This window comes from Cyprinus carpio, chromosome B20 (assembly GCF_018340385.1).
Source record: "Cyprinus carpio isolate SPL01 chromosome B20, ASM1834038v1, whole genome shotgun sequence".
In the NCBI taxonomy this organism is placed as follows: domain Eukaryota; kingdom Metazoa; phylum Chordata; class Actinopteri; order Cypriniformes; family Cyprinidae; genus Cyprinus; species Cyprinus carpio.
The window spans coordinates 5,146,195-5,173,228 of record NC_056616.1 but is presented as its reverse complement, the minus strand read 5'-3'; the positions used below and the strand labels follow the sequence as shown (position 1 = coordinate 5,173,228).

The following is a 27,034-nucleotide window of genomic DNA, read 5'->3' as shown; positions in this document are numbered from 1 at the left end:
GGAAACTTTGAAAACGGTGATGTCATGTTCGTGCATAGTGTTAGGTGTGTAGACATGGGCAGTACATGTCGATTTTAAAGGCAAGTGCGAACAAACATACACAACAATGGCGGAGTACATGGTACTGTTGTTGTTGTTTAACGCTTCTTTAGCAAAGTGTGGATTTACTTCACCAGTATTACAACCAAAGGTGGAGACGCATCATATACAACATATAATCGTCAATCCCCTACAGATACTGTTTACTAACAAGGTGATGGCGCCACCTACTGGCTTGGCATACGTAATACAGAGTTTTTGTCTGTTTTCATGGATATGTGTAAATGCGAATCGTTTTGAAAACGTTGTTGTGTATAAGTGAAACTTTTTAAAATCGTAAGGGAAAAACTTTTCCATTTTAGACTACATCATTGTCGCGTAAACGTAGCCTAAGAGTGGACTGTCTGTTCAGATGTAATGTGATCTGCTTCTGTCCTGTATGTAGTACAGGGTAATTTGGTAGTCACACACACCTGTTGATAAATATGGTTGTCAGTCCCAAACACCGCCTGTTCCAGCTCTGTGAGAATCTTTTTTTCCTGACTTGAGATGTCACGCCCCAGACAGAGAAGTTTCAGATCGGATTAGCATTGTAAAGTAGTCAGTTAATGTTCTGGGGCGGATCACCATTTAAAATACTTCACAGATTAATAATAATTGTCCTTCCTGCTGTGACATGCCATGTGAAGCATTTGAGAATATTTGTCTGTGAGTGTGTGCCAAGTCTCATGTTTTTGTCCTGGTCTTGCTCAGCAGATGCCGGCTCAGTATGGGCCACAGGGAATGGGCGGCTACTGTCAGCAGGGTCAGCCCCCATACTTCAGTCCTCCACAGCATCAGTCTGCAGCTCCCTCTCAACCCCCTTACATGCAGCAGCGTGCTCCAACACAACAGGTAAGCATTTAGGCTGCTAAATCGGTATTAAAGTGTCCTTGTCCTCATCTGAAGACCCTTTAAAAGGAATTTCACTAGATATTTTTTTAGAAAGAAGTTCACATTGTGGGGAAAAACTCTCTGACCAATGAGATATCAGCTTTTGAGTCATGTGTGCTACAACAATATTCCTGACAGACACAGAGCTTTGGATATTATTGATAGAATCTCCTGAATGTCATATTTTAGAAAGAAAGATAGAAAGAATATTTAGCATAAAGAAAATCATGACTATCTTTTAGGACCATTAAGTATTTTCATGACAGTTCATTTCAGCCCCAGATTCTCATTACTGTAATGTGCAAAAATCACACACTTTATTATTTTTTTTAATGAATACGAACATAAGGCAGTACAACCCTTACTACTATATTTAAATATAATTGTAAATATGTTTTTGTAATGCACAATGAGGATGCAATTTTTTTGCATTCCGTCTAGAATGAGATTTTTCTGTATTAAAGTAATAATTTTTTTTATTAAATTTATATTTCTTTAAATCTGCACAATATAGCAGCTAGCTCCACCCCTTTTACTCTCTCACACACTCTCTCTCGCTCACATGGTTAAGTATCTAGAGAAACACAGCTTTTTTTTATTACACACAGCTTGTTCTTAACAGGCTGCAGCACACACAGTCCAATAGTTTGGAGAAAGCAGTAATAAGAAACTGGCCTTGAGTGGATGTCTCAGGGGTGTGTGTGTAATATCAGTGAGGACAGCACTGCTGTGCGCCTCATATTGCTATCACACTCTCTGTTTATTCCCTGGACCTTAAAGGCATTATTTTCATTTTCTCTTATATGACACTGAGGCTGATTGAGAAAAACGGTTTCATTTTCTTCCTTTGTGCCGTTGCTTCCAGTGTCTCTGACAGAAGAGATTGTGGGGAGGAGAAACACTGCAGCAAGTGGGAGATACAGTGGGCTCTATGTCTGAGAGAACACTGAGAAAGTTTTGGAATTTTCAGTTGAAGCTGAAAAAAGTTACTTAACTTGAAGATGAAATAAATACTATTCAGTGCTAATCAAATAAGAAAATTTGTGGCACTGATCATGTGAACTCCTTTGGACAAAAGGAAGTTCATGCAGCTTTCATTGAAGCAAAAAGGGAAAAACCCAAATACTAAGACATTCATGTTTTGACTTTAACTTTTTATTCAAATTGTTACACTGAAAACAATTTGTAACAGAAAAATTTGTATTCAATTAGAATAGAATGCAAGACAGAAGCCTTTTCACTAGTGGTCTCAGACTTTTGGAGCTGCTGTATTTTTAGGTCTTTTTCTTCAGGCAGAACTTTGAACTCCAGAGTGTTAAGAACTTGGCTGTGTCCCAATTTGCATACTAATACTAAAAGCTGTTATCCACTGATGAAGGGAAAGTACATTCTTTTAAGCTGTGGTTACATTCACCGTTGCTCATCAAAAAAAGCAAGAACTGGGCTTGACAAAATGTGATGAATAGAATACGTAGAGTAGAGAGGATATAATGAATAATAAACATCCTACAACAAAATAAAGCTATTCTGCCAGCTATTAAATGAACCTACCCTAAATAACCGCTTTCCAAACACATTTTATTGATCATTTTATAATATCAAACAAAACTGCCACCAGAATATACAAATTCCGTTATCCATCACAAAATTCCAGACCCAGCTAAATTCATTTTATTTAAATTCTAAATTAATCTAAATTAATTTTATTTCAATTTATTAATTATTGACTTAGTGGGAGAGAACTGTCACAATATTAGGGGTATTAGGGGGTAGTATTAGGATGCTTTCATCCTGGAGTTTATTCCAGGGAATGGTGCCAGTCCATTGATTTTATTGGGGGTTTACAAGGACATAGAGAAAAACGCAAAGGTTTGCAAAAGTAACGCTCCAACCTGCAGCCAGTAGTTGAGGAAACTTTTGCTGCAGTGCACTTGTAGACATCTGGAGCAGTTTGCACTAGCTGTGCATAGGTTACAACTTTGCCTAGTTTTGATGTAAAGGCCCCAATATACTTCAAACAAAATTGAAGAATGAACTGAAATGACGTAATTTCAAAGAAAATCAGGCCGAAGTTTCGAATGTTCATTTTCGTAGTACGAAACAGCTCACCAACGCAAACTTTCTGGGGGAGTTAGTTTTGGCTCCTAAAACACATTTGAGCTACAATTGGTCCGTGGCGATTACGCAGTCGGTGGGAGTGTTCTGGAACTCGGCCTTCTTTGACATGCAATTTTTTTATTTTTTTCCCCGGTTCGTTTCTCATCTACAGAGGTCAGACAGGAGAACACATCTCCGCGACTGTCTTGGGAGCTGTGTACGGTCCAATCTTGAATGTTTCAGCCACACTTTGTTGCGTGGCCCCACAAGCTAGTACTCGGAGTGTCAAGGCCAGGCTCTCTGTAGTGGAAGTCGGTGTCCTGTGCGTTTTTGCATGTTTCACATATGCCAATACCCTTTTCAAGAGATCGTCAAACCGCACGGCGCACATTCTGAGTATGAAAAATGCACTTACTCATCTGTGCTCTGCATTTGCTGAATAAAAAGGGCAAACTCGCCATCATTCTTTCTGTTTTCGTTAAGTGGATGCACATAACATCTAAGTCGCTTGTTCTCGTTCTTTTTCTTTGCCATTGAATAGATCAATGCTACTGCCAGATGTTTACGAAACTGTTCTTCTCTCACAGCCGCCATCGTTGTTGTGTTTAGGGGGTACATGCGGGCAGCGTGACACATGTTTACAACCACACCTCCAGCAGTATGGGATGTTGTAATGTTCGAAAACAGTATACCGTCGCTTAGCCTTTTCGAAATTCTTTTTGCCCTCAAACGTGCCCTAATGCTAGTACTCCCTGTCACTGTTTAAGTTCAGAGATGAAGACTGCTATCTAGCGGTCGGGATATAAACTCAAAACGAAACAACTGCCATGAACCTTGTATGATTTTTTTTTTTTAAATATTGATATTCCGTTTTTGAGAATTGAGAGTCGCCTTTTGAGTGAAGGGCATTTAGTCTGAGTATTTAACCACTAGAAAAGGCTAAAAGCTGGGTCAGTTTGAAATCAGGTGGGAATACAGTGATTTCTGAAACCATGACTGGACTCATCTATATGAGATTCTCATTGGTCAACAGGGATTGGTTACATCAGCCATTCTTAAGTTATTACTTATGAAGTCCAACACTAAAGGTTGAGTAGCTACTAGCTGGTTGGTAACTATCTCTGTACTTTAGTCACACCATTGTTTATTCTTAAGGCAGAATGTAGCTAGTAGGATGTAAGCTTTTTTAAAGTAATGCAAATCTATTTTGAAATGCTGAATTTCAGTTTATCCTCAATTCGAAGTTCTTTGGCCTCACGTAACTAACGGTTTCCACTTAAATATGCTACTACATAACTGATATAAAAATAGGTGTAAGAAAATATCGATACAGGATGAGTATCACTTAAGAATGGCTGATGTAACCAATCCCTGTTGACCAATGAGAATTTCATACAGATGAGTCCAGTCATGGTTTCAGAAATCACTGTATTCCCACTTGATTTCAAACTGACCCAGCTTTTAGCCTTTTCTAGTGGTTAAATACTCAGTAAGAACTAAATGCCCTTCACTCAAAAGGCGACTCAAAAAGAAACCATCTGGGCAAAACTTTTGCATACATTTCTCAACAAAATGTGTTTTGTGATGCACATTTTTATCTGACATACTACTTAGGGTGTAGTATGTGAATTGGGATGCAGCGTTCTATTCTGCAAATGATGGTTCATCGCCGAATCTTGTGAAGGCTGTTTAATGTTAGCTGCTAAACAAGCTCTCCTCATCATCCCCAGAGTCACCGTCCTTAGTCTGGTTAAAATCAGCTGTTAAATCAAAGCGTCGGCTTTCATTAGAGCTTCACAGAGTAGTGTCATAGTGACCCCCAGCCAGACGTTCTCCTCCGCTTGCCTTATATCGTCAATTAGCACCATGTGCTGGCCATGAAAGGTACATCTAGCTGACCCAGCCTCACAGCATCTGCTGACCATACCATTTATAAAAGTCTGGCTGGTTTCAGGACAAGGTTTTTTTGTATGTGTGATTTAAAGGCAAGACAACATAAAAACAGCTTTCACAATTACTGGTAGACCAATTTGTAATTTGAAAGTATCACTGTTAGATGACTATGATATTATTGGGTAATTTTATTGTTCTCCTTCCTCATGGCCTTGGTGGCAATCAGCAGAAAAAAAGTTGTTTCTGGGAGAGAGAAAAGCATTATGTTTTAATGAAAGATTAGAAAAATTAACTTTTTTTTTTTTGTATTGTTTTTTTTGATGATTGAGTTGGTATAAGAAGGGGGAAGTTTATTTAGAATGGAAATAATTTATGATTTGGTTTCATGTTGTCTTTAAAGAGACAATATGTCCCTCATGCGCCGACTAAACATCAAACTGCTCAGGGATGATGCAATTTCAGACAAGCCATTACAATAGAGCATTAATCACACTGAAGGGATGTTTTCTGTTTTATCTGTAGCTCAAAGAACGATCCGTTAATCATTGTGCTGAAACCATGGAGCCACAAGGGACTCAAAAACCATAAAAAGATGGATTTGATGTTTTCATGGACATGTTGAGTTTTACGAGTCTCAGATGCGTTTGTCTTCTTACAGCGACGTTTTCATCTAGACACAACCTGTGTAAACACGTCTTGTTCAACACAGACCCTCGGTTTAAAGAAAACATGAATTATATGAAGAAATGAAGCAGAAAACTCTGACTCAAATCAGAACATATTGACCTCAAAACTCCTTCCTGAGGCAATTGGAGCTACTCCATTGATGTTTTTTGTGTTTTTATTTTGTAAGCCTATCAAACATCCATAAACAGAAGAGCGAGAGAGAGAGAGAGAAAAGGGAAAATCTAAGAATTTTGTTTACTCTTCTTATTATTTTTAGTTAATAATGAATATGGGGAATGCGTAAGTTGTGGCCTAATGGTTAGAGAGTTTGACTCCTAACGCTAAGGTTGTGGGTTCGAGTCTCGGGCCGGTAATACCATGACTGAGGTGCCCTTGAGCAAGGCACCGAACCCCCAACTGCTCCCCGGGTGCCGCAGCATAAATTGCTGCCCACTGCTTCGGGTGTGTGTGTTCACTGCTGTGTGTGTGCACTTTGGATGGGTTAAATGCAGAGCACGAATTCTGAGTATGGGTCACCATACTTGGCTGTATGTCACGTCACTTTTTTTTTTCATATTGTCTTAACTGAAAGTATTTTATAAGTGATCACACAACCTAGTTAAAATTCTTTGATTAATATAAAGTTCATATATAATCAAAGTTCATAATTAAGTGGCCTCACCCTTAATTATGCAGAAATGTAAGTGTTAATATAATAAACAGATGAGTTATAAAAACAATTATACCCCTCACAGTTCTATATAGACCAGAATCTACCAGAACAATCTACCAAAATGAACCAGGCTGTAAACATGTTTTTTCTGCTGTAAAGTTGGGCATTTTAATATGGGGAGTCTATGGGATTGACTCCCTTTTGCAGCCAGTCTCTAGCGGCCAGTTGACAAATGACACTGTCAGTCATTTCTGTGTTGGCTTCATGAGAGAGAGCGGGAGGTTGACGCTTGGTCTGGTGATGCCACATGTGTTTTTGATGTATGGTTAAACTGGGCAAATTTTATAATGTTTTGGACCCTTGTTTTTTACACCTGTATTTAGCATTCAATCAGATGAAGGTTTTTTTGTAATGTTTTAAAGGGGTCATATGATGCCATTTCAAAATTTCCTTTCTCTTTGGAGTGTTACAAGCTCTTGGTGAATAAAGAAGATCTGTAAAGTTGCAAAGACTGAAGTCTCAAATCCAAAGAGATATTCTTTATAAAAGTTGAGACTCGTCCACGCTCCCCTGAAACGGCTCGTTCTAACACACACCCACATCTCTACATCACGATGTGGGAAGATTCGCATAACGCCGCCCAGATGTTCACGCAAAGAAAGAAGGCCTCGTCGCTCCGGCCAGACAAGGCATCACAGTATGTTAAGAGGCGTAACATTTCCATCACATGCTTGAGGCATTCGGCCAATCACAACGCGCTGGATAGCTGGCCAATCACAGTACACCTCGCTTTTCAGAGTGATGAGCCTTGTAAAAATCTACGCGTTTCAGAAGGCGGGGCATAGAGGAGAAACAATAATGTACAGTATGTGGAAAATAATGTGTTTTTTTTAACCTTAAACGCCATAAGCACATTTCATTACACCAAATACACAAAATAATGTTCTTTTTAACAGCATCATATGACCCCTTTAATTTAATGCAACGTATTAATATTTAACTAGGAGTATGTTTAATGGACATTTTGCAGTGATATTTAAATCTATGTGTCAAGTGTAGTAAAATTCCCCCAACACTTTTATCGGCTACTGGAATTTTTTGTTACTGTGATATCACTAAATGGCATAGTGAAAGGGAAATTTGTGAATCTGAGAGAAAAAGCATGTGTCACACGGGAGGTATCACATAGTTTTCCTGTGACACTGTGAATCTCGGCGCTCTCGCTGTCCGTTATCGGAGTGGAGCAGCTGTTACGGTTCTGAATCAGCACATGCCTGAGCGGTGATGTAATGGCCCAACTGTAAACAGCCGTCTGTGTGTGTGGCCTGGCCATGACCCAGAGTCAATACACACACACACACACAGCTCCGTTTGGCTCGGGAATGCCCCCTTCTTCTTTTTTTTTTGCCCAGCGTTTTTTCCCCGCTGTTAAATGAAGTGAGCAGGGAAGGAGTTCTGGTGATGTTTGTATACATGAGAGAATTGCGGGCAGGGTGACCTTAGTTGGCACACTTTCAACCCCATTTTTTTTCAAGTCTGTTTTCTTTTCTGAAGTGTATTTGCTGAGGGAAGTCAAGTATCCACTTTTCCTCAAAGATGCTGTAATTAATTTTCTTTTGGCGTGATACCCATAGTGTTATTGGGATATTGGGCCCAGATTGCTGTAGACTTTAAAGGGATACTTTTTTCCCTCCTTCTGTAGAACACAGATTTGTATTTATTTATTTTTCTTGACATTTTGTCTGCTTGTCAGTAAATTGATCAGCTGACACAGGTTTTGTCAGTAATGTCTACCATATTGGCCATCATTTTACAGCAAAAGTGTTTAAAACCAAACATAAAGAAGTCTATTATTCTCACTTAGGCTTTATTTATTTGATCAAAATTATAGTAAAACAGTAATATTGTAAATATATAAAAATAACTTTTTTACATGTTAATATATTTTAATGTCAAAGCTGATTCCCCAGCATATTACTCCAGTCTTCACTGTCACATGATCCTTCAGAAATCATTCTAATATGTTGATTTGCTGATCAAGATATATTTCTTCTTATCAATGAATGTTAACCACAGTTTTTGTTACATACAAATGTACAGTAAAAGTGTACACCGTAAAGTACCGCTCCAGATCTGTGGAAGAAAAGTACAAAGGAACACAGATGTTCATGTAGCTTGAACTAAACAAATGAAATATAAACAATCTAGTGGACAAACCCTCAGAAAGACATTTATATTGTTACAAACATTTCTGATTCAAATAAATGCTGTTCAGTGAACTTTATATTAATCAAAGAATCTTGAAAAATGTACCACGGTTTCCACAAAAATATTAAGCATTTGATAATGTTTTTTGAGCACCATATCAGATTAATAGAAAGATTTCGGAAGGATCATGCGACACTGAGGACCTGACTAAATTTTGAAAATGTAATAAAATTTAAATTGTTGTTACTATATGTTCTAATATCTTGCAGTTCTGTAGTATCACGTCTCATAGAACTGTTATCCAGTTATTTGGACATTCAGTCTTCAGAATTCAGAATTGATAAATAATTTTCAGGTGAACTATTGCTGTAATGCAGTTTTTGATCCCCTTACGCGGATTGCACACTTTTATGGTTTAATATCAGTGCACAGTCTGCTTTTCAGCCATTAGACATGCCTCAGCATTTCTGCATGAACAGCCGTTCTGCTTGTGTGAATCACAAGTCTGTGGATGAAGCAAAATTATGGGCTGGTGTCATCATGCTGTCTGCAACTGTCTAATTACCTTATTCTGTGTGAATCAAGGCCTGTTAATGTACAGTACCATGACACAACTATCTGGGCGGTTTGAGCCCTTCAATAGCTGCATGATTGTTTTATTTTTCTTGTGTAATTTAGCAGAGTTTTTTTTTTTTTTTTTTTTTTTTTTTTTTTTTTCTTTCTCTTTTCTCCATAGGAGACTCTGCAGGAGGGATATGGTAGCCGGGGCCAGTCTGGGAAACCAAACCACGATGACATGAGTCTTACTCAGCAGGACCGCCCGTCCAGCCTCCCGGTGAGACATTACAGTCCAAAATTAGTCTGAGATTTTAAAGACTGTCTGACCTAGGTGTTTGATGATGACTTATTTTTCTATAAATACTTTTAAGGGTTCTGTATATGTATTTCTCAAGTGGATATAGTAGTATAGTATAGAGATATCACAAACACAGGAACACAAAAACAGAAAAGTCCCTTTTTGTCTCCACTCGCACATACAAAGACTTCTGTTTGTAAGTTGCACTGTTGTTTGCCTTTTGAGAGCTCTAATTTCCAGTGCTCTGGTTGTGACTATTTATCAGAATTGGATACTTTTTCAAAACCATCTTTTGCGCTCTGTTGCAACTAAAATTGTCTGCACTAGTTGTTCTCAACTGGTGCGTCATGACCAAAAATGGATTGCAGGTTTGTTCTGATGGAGTCCTGGACAGTGGGGAAAAACAGTGCTAAATGCAACTAAGAGGCCGTTTACATGATAATGTTTTCAGCAAAAAACAGCAAACTTTTTTTGTGTTTTGGTTTTTCGTTTTCGTTTAAATGGCGTTTTGGTTTTTGGGAATGAATATTTTTGTTTTTGGGATTGGGTTCTGAATTTTTTTGAAAACGCCACCATTATCGTTTCTGTGTAAACACCCAATTCGGGAATCTTTGAAAACGGTGACCTCATGCGCGTGCGTAGTAAGTGTTAGGTATGTAGACATGCGCACTACGTGTAGATTTTAAAGGTAAGCGCAAACAAACATACACAACAATGGCAGAGTACATGGTACTGTTGTTGCTGTTTAAGAGTTTGCTAACACTTCTTCAGCAAAGTGTGGATTTACTTCACCAATATTACAACCAACAGCGGAGACGCATCATATACAACATATAATCATCAATTCCCTACAGGTACTGTTTATTAACAAGGTGACAGTTCCAACTACTGTCCTGGCATACATAATACGGTGTTTTTGGCCATTTTTGTGGATATAACGTGAATCGTTTAGAAAACATTGTCGTGTAAACGTGAAACTTTTTAAAGATGCAAGGTAAAAACTTTTCTGTTTTTGACTACATTGTTGTCATGTAAACGTAGCCTAATAAAATGAAACTTACCATATAATAGTGCATAGTTGGAATAGAAAAATAAATAGGCTTATCATCTTTTAAAAACAAGGAGAAAATGTTTTCCATACCATTTGCTGTTGACAAACAAAATCTTTCAGCAGGCAGATATTTATTACATTTTAATTTAGATTTTTTTTTTGTTGTTGATTAAATATTTTATTGTTTCATTTTGTAATTTTTAAGGAGATTTTTTTTTTTTTAGAAGCATTTTACCTTCTATTAAACAAACAGTTCACCCAAAAAGAAGGTTATATCATAATTTACTTCTTATTAAGACTTTTTTTCTTTGGAACATGAAAAGAGATGTATGAAAGTTCCTACAGTTGTCATACAGTAAATACACTTAGTGGCCAGTGGCTATCAAGTTCCAAAAAATTAACAAAACACTGTAAAAAAAAAAAAAAAAAAACTAATGGTCCTAAACCAAGACTTTCTTTTCTCTTTGGAACATGAAAAGAGATGTTAAGCAGAATGTTCATCTTGCTCTTTTTCATACAATGAACACATTTAGTGTCCACTGGCTGTTCCAAAATCAACAAAAAAAGCCATAAAATACTGTAAAAGTCATCTTCACTGTGATTACGTTACGCGATTACCCAGGAACCAGTGGCTTGTCATTGACGTTGGTGATATGGAACTTCACTTGACAAGTAGGAACCACTTGAGTTTTTGTTCCATGGAAGAATGGGGTCAGATGGGTTGGGAACAACATGAGGGTAACTAAAATCATTTTGGTAAACTATTCCTTACAGTGTGATATTGTCCTTTCTTCACTGATCTGTGAAGATTTTCTCAAGGCTCTAATGATTTATGAGGATTTCCGAATTGCTGATGGAATTCCAGTTACCATCCATTTCCTAAAAATAGTCATTCAGTCTGCTGCATTCATAAAGCTCGTAGTGTTTCCAGTGAGCAGAGAGTCGGAAGACACTGCATGGGTATTTAAACGAGTAGAAATGCAGTCTCTGGTGCTGTCATGATGGGTTTCCCGCAGGGGTTTGATGACTGAGGTAATGTTGTTTAAAAGCCCCAGGCGGCTGCTGGTATCATGCCGGCAAACCTATTTTTAGATGTGTCTGACACAATGGCCCAGTGAACTCTGAGCCAAGGACAAAGAGAATAACAGCAGAAGAAACGGCCAGTCTGCACTGTGTTTGGATAATTATCTCAAAGCTTTTCTCTCAGAGTAAAGTACTACACCAGATCAGTGGAAGAAAAGTCCAAAGAAACACCAGATGTTCATGTAGCTTGAAGTACACAAATGAAATAATAATAATAGAAAAAAATCTTGTGGAAAAACCTTTAGAAAACATGGGTTAAAACCACAGAGAACCTATTTTTCAGCCTTAGCTGTACTTGTATCCACCACAAGTCCATTTTTGCCTTAAAAATTATTTTGGCATAACAACGCAAGACGACAAAAAGCTAAACTCATTACCCCATTAATATGAACTGATATTTTACTAAATTGTTCCTACAATTAAATTAAGAATAGAAGTAGGATCAGCATGATGGCAATAAGAAAAAAAATATCATCATGTCAGTGGCTGGAGGAAATTTGCCCTTTTGGCTTCTCCACATGGTTGTGCTTCTAATTGTGGAATCCCCATGAAATCTGACGTGATTTTTAAACACATTGTCTCATTGTCCCATTATTTATGAAATCATAAGTAATCCACCTTACTGGCACCAAAAACAGCATACGCTTTGCACGGCATAATCCGCTGTCATGAAACATGGGTTCTTTACTGCAGAAAGTCCTTGAAAATTATTTTTGAAGTAAACATTTTTGAAGTAAGGTATGATAGTGGATGTTGACGTGGCCTTCAGTGTGGCTACATTTACCCTTGGAGATCTAGAGCTCCTGACATCTCATATAAAGTACCCTTTGAAATGGGAAACAGCCTTGAAAATATGTGCAAAACATCTCACATGTGGATGTACAGTGTGGTTTATGCATTATGTATGTTAAAGATCCCATAAAATCAAAGATGGTTGTGAATGTGATACTGTTTCTACAATATTAATAAGCAGGAAGATAATACTAAGTAACATACATTTTAGATGCAAGTTACTTTGTCCATTTTTTCTCAGCAAATAAAAACAGTTCCAAACTGAATCAACCGCAGATGTGTTTTATACCTGAAGGAATTACTTGAGTAAATAATTCAATGGCTCACTTGTAAAGGCAGTCACTTATTTTGGTCTCAAATCAGTGTTTTCATACAAACTGGTTGAGTGAATAATTCAATGGCTCACTTGTAAAGGCAGTCACTTATTTTGGTCTCAGATCAGTGTTTTCATACAAACTGGTTGAGTGAATAATTCAATGGCTCACTCGAATATTAATGTTGCATGCACTAACAACTAACCCACAGACTGTCCAGAATGTTGCAAACACAGACAAGTTGAGCAATGTAAACAGTGAAACTGTTGTACTAAATATCTGCATTCTTGGTTAACTAGACAGAACTAACTGTCATATAATGCAGAATTTATACAGTCTTCTGCTAATCTTACCCTTTTTTATTCACTGTGCAACGTCAAACGAGTCGTGAGTGGCTGTGCGAGTTGTCTCTTTGATGATATTAATTGTGATGGCTGTATCGCATTGCGGCACTGCTGCTGGGGTAAACACGTCCAGATACTCCTGAATCATGCGGTTTTCTTTTTTGTTTTATTTTTTGATTGATATATCAAACTTTTGGACACAGGGAGGCTTTAGCACTGAAACCCCTGTGGGCCGCATTTACTCTGTCAACCTGTGGCTTTAAAATATAGTTTACAAATCCAGTATGTATCTGATATCTGCTAGTCTGACCTACATGTAAACACTCAAGAAGAAACACAGTTAGATATGTCTTAATGTAATTTGAATATTAGAGACCAGACAAATGTCAAAATTGTGCAATTGACTTGGTCCAGGAGAGATCATGCAGTATCGCTGTCCGAATGTGTTTGTCCTTCAAAGGGTCTTCATAAAGCTCTCTGAGAGCTTTATGAAGACCCTGCTCAAGAATCTGTTGATGCTTTGTTGATTTTTATGGCAACACAGACCCCTGCTGATGAGCTGACCTTGTTTGGGTGCTTCTGTGCTGGTAGAGGCTCTTGATGGTTCAGCCTTTCAGATGTGTCTGTGAGCTGTCATTTTTCTTCTCTGTGGGGTTTAAGTTTTTTTTTTTTTTTTTTTTTGGCAACTTCTCAGTCTTTCAAAGCTTTCATTTTAACTGTTTACTTCACATCCTGTCTGATATTGTGTCTGATAATACATTCTTAGGGTGGAAGTTGCTGTATCCCATACATGAAAAACATAGTACAATTTTCTACTCGCAAAGAATTTATTAGATAATCTATCTCACTTGGTCATTTTAACAGTTAAATGTAATTATTAGCAAATTATTAATTTATTTATTTTTTTTTACAAGCGTTGAATTCATAAAGAACAAAGAAAACAAAAAGACACAAGTAAAGATTGCAGTGCTTGAGGTTTTTAACAAACAGCTTCATGAGTTCAAGCAAATGTGCAAAAATAGATGAAAAATAATACAAAAAGAATTATTTATAAATTCTACTTAAATGGTTTGCATAGTCTTCAGTGGATAATTATCAGGTTTCAAACAAATAAAGGGACAATTCACCCAAAAATGAAAATTCTGTCATCATTTACTAACCCTGATGTTGTTCCAAACCTGTCTGACTTTCTTTTGTTTGTCGGACATAAAAAAAAAAGATATATTTTGAGAAATTTTGAGTTTTTTGTCAATACAAAGCCAATGATGATAAAACTAGTTGGTTACTAACATTTTTCAAAATATGTTTTGTATTCTGTAGAAGACAGTCAAAAGTTATTTTATTATTGATTCCATGCTGATGGTGGAGAAGAAAGACTGAAACCATTTTTTAAAAATAGTTTAATTATTGCTTTTAAACACATTTATATATATATATATATATATATATATATATATATATATATATATATATATATATATATATATATATATATATATATTCATAATATCATTTGTAATACTTAATTATAATAATTCTAAAATGATATTTGTAATATTATTTATAATTTGCTAGTGTTATTTTTGTCATTTATACTATTATACTAATGGATGTTTTTTTTTTCAGTCTTTGTTTTAAATAAGTGGCTAGATTTTGCTGTGAATTTTACAGACAAATACACTACGGCATAATTTTATTTGAACTAACCATCTGAATGGTGATTTAAGACATTATTACAGCATTATGTTTCTGTGAAGTTGCTTTGGAACTCTGTCCAATGTGAAAAGAACTGTTTAAATATAATTGATTAGACTTAAATGTTATTTAAACATAGCTGATGATGTTCATCATTTGTAAGTCACTTTGGATAAAAACATCTGCTACACAAGTAAAAAAGTCATTATTGAATCAATAAATAAATGTTACTGTACCTATGAATACTGTTGATATAACTGTGAATACTGGTATGAAGGAAACACTGAGTGTCTTCAAACACTTTTGAACACATGGCCATCTACACACAACCCCTCTCTGTCAGTATGATGAAGTGTGTCAGCTGCCAAGATGTGTCTATGAGAGAAGGATTACACCTCTGTAAGAGCTCATCACAGCTGGCTTATCTTTTGTGTTGGAGAGAGGGGGAGGTTATAGGAACAACCTCAGTGCTGTTTATCTGTGTATCAAAGCTTCTGTCACCTGCAGTTTGCTCAACGCTCACCTCTGTGAAGGGTAAAACGCTGTTTCTTTGGCAGCCCTTGTGTTGCTGTAATCGTAAATGGCTTTGTCTCAGCAGCGGAGAATTGCGCACACACTCTCACACACATTTTATTCATGTCTCCCTCTGTGTCATCTTTCTGAACAAATATTGCTTTGGTGTTCTACGTTATTTTTTAAACCTCTTTTACGTGCCTTGGGTATTATGGGCTGGTGGGAATCTCTGTACAGTTTATCCCTTTTTACCTGACGCTTTCAAAGCCTCTCTCTGTGCTTGCGTTCACATCTTCAATGCATTGCAGTTGGGGAAAACATTAAGAGGTGAAATGCGAATGAGCGAGAGCGAGATTGATGGCCTGTGTTTCTCTCGTGGTGGGTTTTGCACGCTCTGCCTCGAGCCGTGGGCTTTTTCATCATCTTCCATTAAAGAGAATTTGAAATGCGCTTCCTGGCCTCTATTTATTTAATCAAGCACTTCCTTTAAAAGACGAATCAAATAAACATGTACTGGACCTTGCAGACGTAATTAGACCCCTTTTGGTCTCTCCTAGTCAATTCTTTCTACTTTTTTGCCTTTTCTATTAGAGAAATTGGGTTTAGAAAAAGCTCTCAGGATGATGGATGCTCTTCTCTAACTTGTAGATTCATGGGATCACAGTTTTTTTTTTTTTTACCCTTTTCACATTGACAACTGGTATACTGAAGGTCACAGAGGAGTTGGGTGGCTTTTAACTTTCGAATTGTAAATCTGTAAGATGGGTTAAGTTCACCCAGGTGAAGTGACCAGGTGGCATACACTACACAACTTTTCTAATATGAACCAATTTTAAAACACTAGGGATCATAAACTTGCAGACTTCGTAAATAGTTACAGAGGAAAAACCTGCCATACACTAAATGACTGAGGATTGCACACTATATTGTTGTACACTATAGATGTACAACTGAGGATTGTAGACTCATATAATATTCATCTCATAGCCTGGTTGCACTACAGCAGTGACAGGAAACACCTCTTGTTACACATACGGTGTGCCTTTTTGGTGTTGTTTCATCATAGTAACAGTAAAAATCATTAACCATGTGGATTTTGTAGTAAATATATTTTGCTTCCTCTGTGGTAGTCAGATTTATTTAAAATCTTAGCCTGCTACATATCACAAGGAACAGTTGGTGGGAATTTTAATGAATGCATTTTTGTTGTGGATTTAGTTTTTCAGCTGATGGCTTTCATCCTGTTCCACAGCCATAAATGCCCTGGATTGTTTTTTTATTATTTTTTTTTTTTTTTTAGGTTCCTTGTTGGTGTCATGTTCCTCACAGCATTGTACACTCTCTTATCATATAAAATGCTTAAAGTCTTCCTGTTTATTTCCAGCAAAGAAATACTTTCTTATTTATCTCAAGGAATGGCTTCAGTGAAGGTTTTGCGTAGTAAATTCACCTGGTTAACATTTAAAAGGGTACCCCAAAATGAAAATTATGTCATTAATCCCTTAAACTGTCAAGGTCCAGAAAAGTATGAAAGACATCGTCAGAATAGTACATCTGCCATCAGTAGTTCAACCATAATGTTATGAATCGATGAGAATAGTTTTTGTAAGCAAAGAAAACAAAAATAACGACTTTGTCCAACAATTCCTTGATCAACAGTCTCCTCCATGTCTCTCCATGTAACCGTATTCTGCGTATGTTTCTACGTGTATTAAGCTTTGATTTGAAATAAAACAGCACATCCTTGTGGCGTGGCTGATACAGAAGAGCATACTTACTTGGCAGTCTATGGGACAGTCATAAGACTCCCGGTTTTCATCCAAAATATCTTAAATTGTGTTCCGAAAAAGAACTAAGCTTTAACGGGTTTGGATAAAACATGGGGGTAAGTGATTAATGACAAAATTTTTATTTTCTGTTTTAGTTTGGGTTTAGTTTTCCTTTTGGTGTGTTTGTGGAGAGTTTGTGATTGCTTTAATATTGCTGTTGTTTTCTTAACTGCTGCTTTCTCACTGTTCAGCAGGGTTTGCTCTAAAGTGCTGTCTTCTTCTCTTGAATTGCATCTAGGAGGGCTGAATTACATTCTTGTGCTATAGCGGCACACTGGTCAGACCACATTATTGCAGGTGCTTGTATTAGGCCATGTCCACATGTACACAGGTGTTTTTATAAACAGTATGAGTTTTTCCTTTTTGCGTTTAAAAAGAAATCTCCATCCACATGAAAACGCAAACACATGTTATGAAGCACTGTCAAGAGCATACCAAGCCAAAAGGTGGCGATATAATCTCAACCGTAAAGCCATGTTGGCCAATCAGAAGCCTGAAAAAGTTTCCAGTAGGCGGAGATAACAGCACATGCTCTGACGTCAAGAGACAAAATCTCTGGTTTCGCTGTCTACACGATAACACCGCAACCAGAGTGTTTGAAAATCTTCACCCTTGCAGGAGTTTTCAAAAATGTTCGGTTTCAGTGACCTGGTGCTGTGTTTGCGTGTGGACGAACGGCCAAACAGCAAAGAAAAAGCTGCGGTTTTGAAAATACCCATGTTCGTGTGGACAGGGCCTTAGTTTACATGGAAACAAAAGACTACTCAACAAAAAAATATTTGTTGACAATTTTTTATTGTCGACGTTTGTCATAATTTCGACTAATCGTTTCTGCCCTAATATATGATGGAAATACCTAATTCTTGGCCTTTATCCACCTTTTCTCCTCATTCAACTGAAGCACAATAAACCGAAACAACGTACACAATGTGTGTTTTCATCACACTTTTCATTTATTAACCACTACTGTGTCCTGAGCTTTTTTAAAACTAGAGATATGCCTCTTTGAATTGCACACAGTCTAGCCAACTAATGTTTATATGAGAGTCAGAGTGGAGAATTTAGAGCGGTTAATGAGAAAAAGCTGGGAAGACAGATGAGAGCTCAGCACTGCTTTCAGAAGCTGAATATTCAGAACCATAAATAAGAGGGAGGCAGAGCACGACTAAATCTGGGTTGGAAGTAAAAAAAGGTTTGTTCTAAAACCGAGTGAGCTGTCTTCTATGGCAGCATCCAAATTGAAATATGACCTCATAGGTGACCATTTTGCGACACACCATATGGACATGGTCATACAAATTGGGACCATCAAGATGGTTTGCTTGACTGGCTGGGTTAAGTCTTCTAGACTCACCCTTAAAATTCATCTAAAATCATCAAACTAGACAAGCCTGCACCAGCAAATCAGCTAATTAATGTACGATTTATCATGTAGCTAAGCTAAAAACAACACAAATATGTATAATAAATCTTTCTCTCACTTCGTCTGCCATCTTGAACAGCACCGAGCTTGACGCAGTGCATTCTTTGATTGCCTTCTTCACAAAGGATTCATGTGAAGCAGACAATTTGTCCTGAAGAAAAGCATCTTCTTTTTGGAACAGACTTGGTATTGTGGGGCATGACTGATGCCTTAAAATTCTGCCTACATAGGCAGCTAGGTTTTTGGGGATTCACAAAGGCTTTTGCTGTATCACTGTGGTGCTTCACTGATCTCTGCTTGGTTTGATCATTTCCACTCCAAAAAAGCAGCTCACTTTCAATACCCTCTTGCTTTACTCTCTCTCATTTTAGTCCTGCTGTCTACCCTTCATTCGTTTTTGCCTGTCCTCTTGTCACAGACTGGCTGGAAGGAGAGGATTGTGTCTTTCCCGCAATAACACAGCTGCAGTGAGACAGACACGGCCGACTCACTCTCACCGTCGTTCTGCAGCGCTCTAATTTACTGAGCGCTTGAAAGAATCGTTGTTTATCCCCGAGCCCTGCAGGCTGATCTGTATCCTGTCAATGCAGCCCTCTCCCCCACCATTCCGACGTTCCTCTCCTTCGCTCCACTCTGTCTTCCCGTGCTCCTTTGATTCCACTCCCTCTCTCCGTGCTCCACAACTTGTTCTCCATAATTAGAACGAGCACGTAGGGGATGGAAAATGAGGGAGGGGAGAGAGGCGCCAGGGCCGTGCTGATGAGGCAGACGAGAGAGCTGTTTGATTGGCTGAGCCGTTGGCAGGGGACATAAGGGGGGATGGGAATCTGCGATGCCATTGGCTGAAGCTGCTCTTTGGGGAGGAAGTGAAGGATAGATCGAGGCCTAACTCGGTTGTGTGTGTGCGTCTCGCGCTCGTTTTCTCTCTGAAGCCTCTACAGGGATCCAGGCTGCTCTCATCAACAGCTCATCAAATCAAGCACAGCCTTGCCGTTGTCTACTGTGTCTCACTCGCTCGGCAGACGCATACATTAGTCACTGCTTGCGTGAGAGACGAAACACCCCAAGCTCTTTTATGTTTTGTCGAAATCTTTTATTTGTCCTTTTATTCTCCTTCATTAAGAGACGTGCAAAACAAGCTACAAAATCAATTAGTCGATGGCTAGTCAACCCATTCGTCTTAAATAATTCTCCTCCCATTTCAATCCCAATCGTACACTTTTCTTAGCAAGCTTTGCGTTTAAACCTATTTATGTGGAGCGCACCGAAATGGTACTAAATGTAGAATTTTCTTGACATGCCTGGTGTCAAATAAACAATGGACAGTTGCTGAATATGAACATGGATGGCTGTAGCATTCACACGCTATGGTTAAATATCAAAATGAAAATGTACGACAAAAACTAGTCAACCTCACTAATCTGCTATTCGTTGACCCATCCCTGTGTTTCTGCATAAATGACGAGCTGTCCCATTACAGCTTGTCAATAAGGAAAGATAATCTGAAAGCTGTTTCGTGCCCTCAGGCGCTCTCATTGCCCATATTAACAATGTTAATTGGTTCAGTGGATCCAATTCTTTTTTTAATTTGGGTTTCAAACAGTCTTGTTTTGTTAATCGATGATAAGGGAATTGTGGTCCGCCTTAGATGGATGACTCTCTGTCAAAGAAAGCGCCACTAAAGCTAAAATGCCAGTGGAAAAATGCTCCATTTGTGACCTTCTTCAGACTGTCTGGGGAGATATAAAACCAACGGGCCATCGTTCCTTGCATGGTCGCTTGAACCCTAAACCCTAGCCACTCTCTCAAGCCAAGACCTTGACAAGGAAGTCGTTCAGCCAGCGAGACGTTGGAGCTTTGTCTCGCTGTATCTTTACTCTGTGGACCTCTTGACTTTGGACAGGAAATGAAAGATTAATGTCTGCTTTTAACAAAGATCGGATTTGAGGATCACAGAGGAGAAGCTTTTGAATGTTAGTGTGCACACAGAAGCCCCCTTTTGTTGTAGTATTGGGTCTCAGAGCAGCCGAGCTGGAGTGCGCCATGCAGTTGAGGTGAAGTGTGCTCGCCTCCATCTCTGTTTTCTTTCATCTGTTTATTTCTGTGTTGCTCTGGGGCAGAATAAAATGTGGCCTCTCAGGAATATCCATGTGCTTCAGATGACTATGATACAGTACAGTCGCTAAAATTCAGAAAGCCCAAAATTGGTTTGAGTTGGCCCCTTCTCCCCTGAGCCCGATGAGTGGGGTCTACCATAGAGCAGTGGTTCCCAAACCTGTTCCTGAAGCGCCCCCAACAGTGTGCATTTTGTACACCTTCCTATTCAAACACTCCTTATTCAGGTCATCAGCTCGTTAGTAGAGACTCCAAGTCCTGGAGTGGGTGTGTCAGATAAAGGAGACATTGACAAGTGTGCATTGTTTGGGGGTTTCAGTAACAGAGTTAGGAACCACTGCCATCTAGCTCCTTAGTGGGCCCCTCTCAACACAGAGCCTTGATGTAACCATGTATAAAAACATTTAAAACTTATTCATTTTAACAAATATGCTTTACTGTTTATGAGAAAAAAAAAAAGATTATGCTAGACTAATTTTTTATTTTTTGCTTTCAGAAATGTCACCCTTTTTTTCATTAGATATCAGCATGGAAAACACCTGGAATGTACACTATGCCTCAAAAATTAAATAGATAAATAAAATAAATAATATTTCTAGTCATTTTATGTATGAATTGCATATTTTTGCAAAAAATTAATACATTGATGCAAACTCCTCACCTTTAGGTGACAACTCAATTTTTTGAAATCAAAATAGGTCACCTGTGAGATTTGCTTAGATCCAATGAGAATTTTTTTTTTATGGGGGGAGGGGATGGGGGGGTTACAGGGGTACTTGTCATCTAACAAGGGTAAATAAAGAACTACACTCTGCCTATTAGAGCTCTTGACTGTTTGGAAAACATACCTAGAATACGGTTGTTATGTTTCTACAAGAGAAAACATATTTTGAAGACAGGTGGTGCTTCCACCCTTGATTTGGGTGAAGAATGGAACATGTGCACCCCAGGATGTAGTTCATTAGCAGTGTCTCCCATCGCTAGACTCCCGGCAATTGTTACCAGACAGCAGACGACGCCCGCAGCTGGCACGATGCCACCTTTTACTGTGGAGGGTGACCAAACTTCTGTCTGACCATTGGACGTATTTCGCAGCTTCTTTTCTATTTATCAGCTTTGCAGTTCTACCTCACTCTTGGGCAGTTCTCATATATTTTTTTTTTTTTACAAGCAAAAATACATTCTGTGTTATCATACGATGACAAACGGGTGGAAGGTCCAAATTGCAGATTCAAAGGGCTCTAGACATTCCCAGTTGCCGAGGAATATGAGTCTTATCTAGTGAAACGATCATCATTTTCCACAACCATAACCATTCCACAAACATACAACAACTTTTGAATGGTCCTCCTCCTCCTCCACTCTTGTGAACACTAGGTTGGTACTTCCACCTACGCCACGTGTGATCTGTCCAATGTGACTATGTAATGCGTGAAGCTAGTGCAAGACAAGCATTTGTGAAAAAAAAATAAATAAATAAATACATTTTTATTTTTCTAAGAAAATGACCGTTTCACTAGATAAGACCCTCTGCTAAAAATTGACTGTTTGGTTTTGATTATCATATATATCGCATTGAAATCATGCGTTGAAATCAAGCATCGGTCACTCAGCATGTAAGTACTAAACGTTAGTTCTCTTTCATGTCTTACTGTGCTTAAACTGTCAAAATACACACAAGTTTATGAGTTACAAAAACACAGTCATTATATCTGTGAAGGTAAACAGCTGGGAAAGAAATCGCATATTTATGTTAGATCGGTGTGTGACAGCAGCGTAATATACAGTTGGCCTGTCTACTTTGATAATATGACTAAACTAGGCCTGGGCGATAAAACGGTATCGATTTTTATCGATGGTACTCCTTCATCGATAACGATAGAAAAAATGTTCGATATAGTGCACAATATAGGCACGTGCTATGAGTGCTATGAGTGATGCAGACAGCACACACAAACACGAACATGAATGATGTGCCTGCCTGTGATGAGGAGCTTGTGAATAAAAAAATATCTGATAAATAAAAAAAATATTTAAAAACAAAAAAAATAGCATTTGAATGCATAAATGGTACAGTCGAATGTTAGGTGTGTTTCAGGGGCGCGCAAGATGCGGTGATGATGATGTAAGTGAAGTTATTGTATTTTAACTTTTTGTAACGTTTTGTCATCAGTCCGCGTTTAAATGTGTGGGCTCAGTGTGGGGTCTCTGCTAATACGTGTTTGTGAACAGTTGTGGGCGGGGCTTGTAAAGTGTGATGTCACATTGTACAAATTCTGCAAACGGCTTGTTCTGAGACACAGCTTATGATTTATGGGGATTAAAAAAAGGAGCGGGTGGATTTTTATCATTATAGGGTGTTTGTGTACACACACTGCCAACACACATTTATGTTCAAACAACATGTAAAAGTGAATTTTGCGTAATATATGGCCTTAAATGTGCGAAAGTGGCTAATTGAAATCCAAAAATTAAAAGTCTGTCTTCATTTATTTGCCCTTATATTGATTTTAAACCTATATGGCTGATTTCCTTCTGTGGAAGCCAAGAGATGATATATATATATAAAAAAGATGTCCAAACAGTATTGGACTGATAGTGATTGTAATGCCTAGCCCAGTAGGGCAGCTGAAACAAGTGCAATGGCAATTCCAGTTTGTGCCAGTAGTGGAACAGAAATGAAACTCAAACGAAGGGGTGCAGTGTGTTTAAAGCCCATTTCCTTTAGCACAGAGCTCATTGTGCAGGTTGAAGCCCTGGGTTCTGGGTGAGAAATGATGGCTGGGACGACTTTGACAGGCCACCTGCTGAGCGAGTCTGATCCGCCATAGACATCTCCTATCACTGCTGTCAACTGAAGCACTGACATCAGCCACAACAGAAAGCCACTGTCACACTTCAGCATTTAATAGGCTGTGAATGGGAGCTGCACACAGTGACGTGTGTGTGTATGTGATGGTAGCAATTTTACATGCTCTATCAGACAGCTCTTTGATGCTACCACTGACAAGATGAGATATGATGAGGTGACTGGAGATCTGACATCCTCTCTCTCTCTCACAACTCTGTCAGTTCGGTTCCTCGTACAGACACACAGAGCATTTCTCATTATCACGCAGTGCGGATAAAGTAATCTTTTGTTGTCCATCCTTTTTTGTTGTTTCGTTTTATCTGTGTGTCTTAAAAGGGAGGCAGCTTCATTCATTTCTCCCTCTAAACACACACACACACACAGATGCACACACTCTTGCTGTAATGATCTGACTGTCTCAGTCTCTACTCTCCTATTGATGTCCTTCATAGTTTTACCATTATGTATTTGGGATGTGTCGCCATGACTATTCATTCCAAACAAATGACTAATAGATTAGTAAGTTTTACAATATATATTTTTTTTTTAGTTTTTAGCAGTGGTGCTTTAATTAGCGTTTCGTCCGTGTGCTCTGCTTTAGATGTTAGACAGTTTGCACAGTTAAACCCTCTTGGGAAAATTTGCATCTGTAAATTGCAAAGCCCCTTTCATGCAGCCAATCTTTTGTTGTTTCATGAGCATCCCACCATGAGTGTTGCGTTTTAGATGTTTTCAAGTAAAAAGTAGTTAAATCTTATTTTATTTATTTATTTTTAAGAAAAAAGCGACTTGTATTCTCATCCTGTCTGTTTTTTTTTTTTTTTTTTTTTAATGCAACATGTCCTATGTAAGCACCCACTAAGAAACATGTACAGTCTGGTCAGGTGAACCCAAAACCAGCCTAATTATTCAGGCTATCAGTTTCTTTGTTAAAACACTGTATGTTATATTGCACATCCCAATTATGTAATAAAGTAGATCGGGTCCAGAATGTTAATGGAGTCATGCAGTGTTCAGCCAGTGCCTTTGTTATTGTGTCATTAAACATGTCAAATGTTTGATTATACTGAAATGATTTGTTTAAAGACGTTTTGTAAAGTAAACAGTGAATGAAGTTCATCAGTGACTGCACACTTTTTCTTAGGCCTTGGTTCTGGGAGTATTTTTCTCACTCATTTTCTCCATGAGGATTTCAAAACAATCAATAAAGGGTTGAACCCAACAAACCAGCTTCAAGATTAATCACAACATTACAACATTTCATTAGAAACAAAGGAAGACAAGAGCGCACAAAGGAACTAAACTATGTACCTTGTGTATGAGAGAATGAATGAAGTTCTTCTGTACCATAAGGCATAAATGATTTTCACTTTTTATGCTTTTTTCGTTCCATACAAAATCATATCTTCCATTGGATACTTTATATCCATGACCTTAAGTGATAAACATGTTCCATTGCTTGAAGATGACATATAAAGAAAAAAACACAATGTTACCATTAGCGTTGATCTATTATCAAGTCATCTCCCAAATCAGTATTGGCTGGAAAAACTGTTAATGGATACTATTTTAAGGGTAATGTGTACATGTGTGTGTGTGTATATATACAGTATATATATGTATAGTATTATTGTTTTTACTGTACTTTTCATCAAATAAATGCAGCCTTGGTGAGCAACCTAAACCTTTGGTAGTGTGTCATCATGGAAGGTTTAAACTTTATCAGTAAAAATCAATTTCACTATGGAGATTTTGAATGACCTTTTTATTTCCTGAACCCCGCTGTTTTGCTCTGTTGGTGTGATCACACCCACTGTGGTTAAAGTCATGCTTAGGCATGCGTCAGTTGTTTTTTTTCCAAGCACTGAGCAACTACAGAGTTCCTCTACAGCCTACCAGTTGAGTGAAATATAGACCTTTTTACATCAGAAGTCTAGAGCCTATCTGTGTCACGGTGATTTTTTAGTATGAAGACTTATTGTTGCCTTCTCCTGTCAGAAAGATACATATTTTTCCTCCATCTCTCTTGCGGTTGCTTAATCCACCTCCACTCCCGGCTCCAGCACACTCTCTGTGTCTGGGGAACGCTCTCGTCAAACCCAATATGTCAGCCTCTTTTCAGATTGTCAGGCATCACAAAAGGGGAAGAGAATTCCTCCGTCAGCGCGTTGTGTGTGTGTGTGTGTGTACTCAAATTGCCTTACGGCCCCTCTCCTTCACCGATGTGTGACTGTCTATTGTCTCTTCTTATGACTGGCTGGAGCACAAAAGCCCTTAAGTGCTCTAGCATCAATTTTTTGGATTTCTTATTCTGGGGTTTCAGCATCATCAGAAGACAAACATCATGGATGAATTCTGTGTCTTTTTTTTTTTTTTTTTTTTTTTTTTTTTTTTTTTTTGTGCTATAAAGGAAATAAAATCTTCCCATGATTAATTGAGTCTACACTATGCCCTGCCTGAAAGGTGTTATCAACCAATTGTACCGACCTTATCATTGGGTACAGTCCATCATATGGTCTGACAAGCTTTTGCTTACAGTATGTTTAGGTTAGTCTTGCATGTTTTAGATGTTTCATTTAGTTTTAAATGAAAATTGCAGGCATTATATTAGTTATTTTAAAAATATAATATATAATAATATATTTCACACCAAGTGAAAATAACTAATTTTTTTAGTGATAGATGCTATTTGCACTGTTAAAATAAGGTTTTCAGCTATTTATACTACTCATTGCAAATAAAGCAATTATCTGCACCTCAGTATTGTAGTACATTATAAAACAGTATGCAATAGTAATGTATTGAGTGTAAATTCTAATTTTAATTCATATTATTAAATGGATGGTACCTTATTGGGACAATAAAGACCTCTCTACACCTACCCTAACCCTATCCGATGCTTTATTAAAAAATTTTTTTTGATTATTTACTTCATTTTTATTGAAAATAAATACCTTCCCGATTTGATATGAGAATTGAAAAAGGAGGGGAAAAAAGTTTGTCAGAAGGTAGATTTGAAGGTAATTTATTTTTGGCCCTCCACTTCAACAAAGGCCTTAAATCCAGGTTTTGAATTCTGAGCTGTTTTAAAGAGACCAGGCTTCAGATGGCCACGCCTGGCTCCCCAATTATCCTCTCATAATTCCTCCGTGTTTTAATTGGCTTGCACGGAGGCTGTCATGTGAAATGATGAAGGATGAGTGTTGGGTGGGCTGCACTCAATCTCTCCAATCAGAAGAGAGGGATGCTGCATTCTTTTCTTTTTTTTGTTCTCTGTCTTCTCTCCTCTGCTGAGATTTGGAGGGTGAGAGATGGAAAGAGAGGAACTTTGAATGGCCAATGAGCCTGAATAATTGCGTTCATCAATTAAAGAAGTCAGAGACTTAACGAATATAACTAATTATGGACATAAATCAAGCAAGCTCCAGCCTCGACTAATTTGTACAAGGTTGAAGTGGTTTGACTTCTACCACTAGGAGTTTTGCAAGAAAAGCTTGCAGAGATGAATACAACATGTCACCAAAATGAAAACAACAGAAGTTATTTATCCTACAGTTTGAGATCACCCAAAAACTTCTGTCATCATTCACTTGTCTTTCCAAACCCAAATGACTTACTTTCTTCTATGGAGACATTTTTAAAAAATGTTCTCGTAGCTC

At 38.0% G+C, this 27,034-nt stretch overlaps 1 protein-coding gene across 5 annotated transcripts in view; it reads left to right on the top strand.

Annotated features, from left to right (window-relative positions):
• LOC109113276 (AT-rich interactive domain-containing protein 1B-like) overlaps positions 1-27,034 on the top strand; it is an 849,861-nt gene that overhangs the window by 23,346 nt on the left and 799,481 nt on the right. For 2 of the 5 annotated variants that reach the window (XM_042746442.1, XM_042746446.1), the window contains exons 3-4: positions 796-933; positions 9,246-9,344. In XM_042746442.1, coding sequence (XP_042602376.1) covers positions 796-933; positions 9,246-9,344 — 237 coding nt within the window. Of the gene's footprint in view, positions 1-792; positions 934-9,245; positions 9,345-27,034 lie in introns of all 5 variants that reach the window. The other 3 variants (XM_042746441.1, XM_042746444.1, XM_042746443.1) reach the window with 2 other exon arrangements.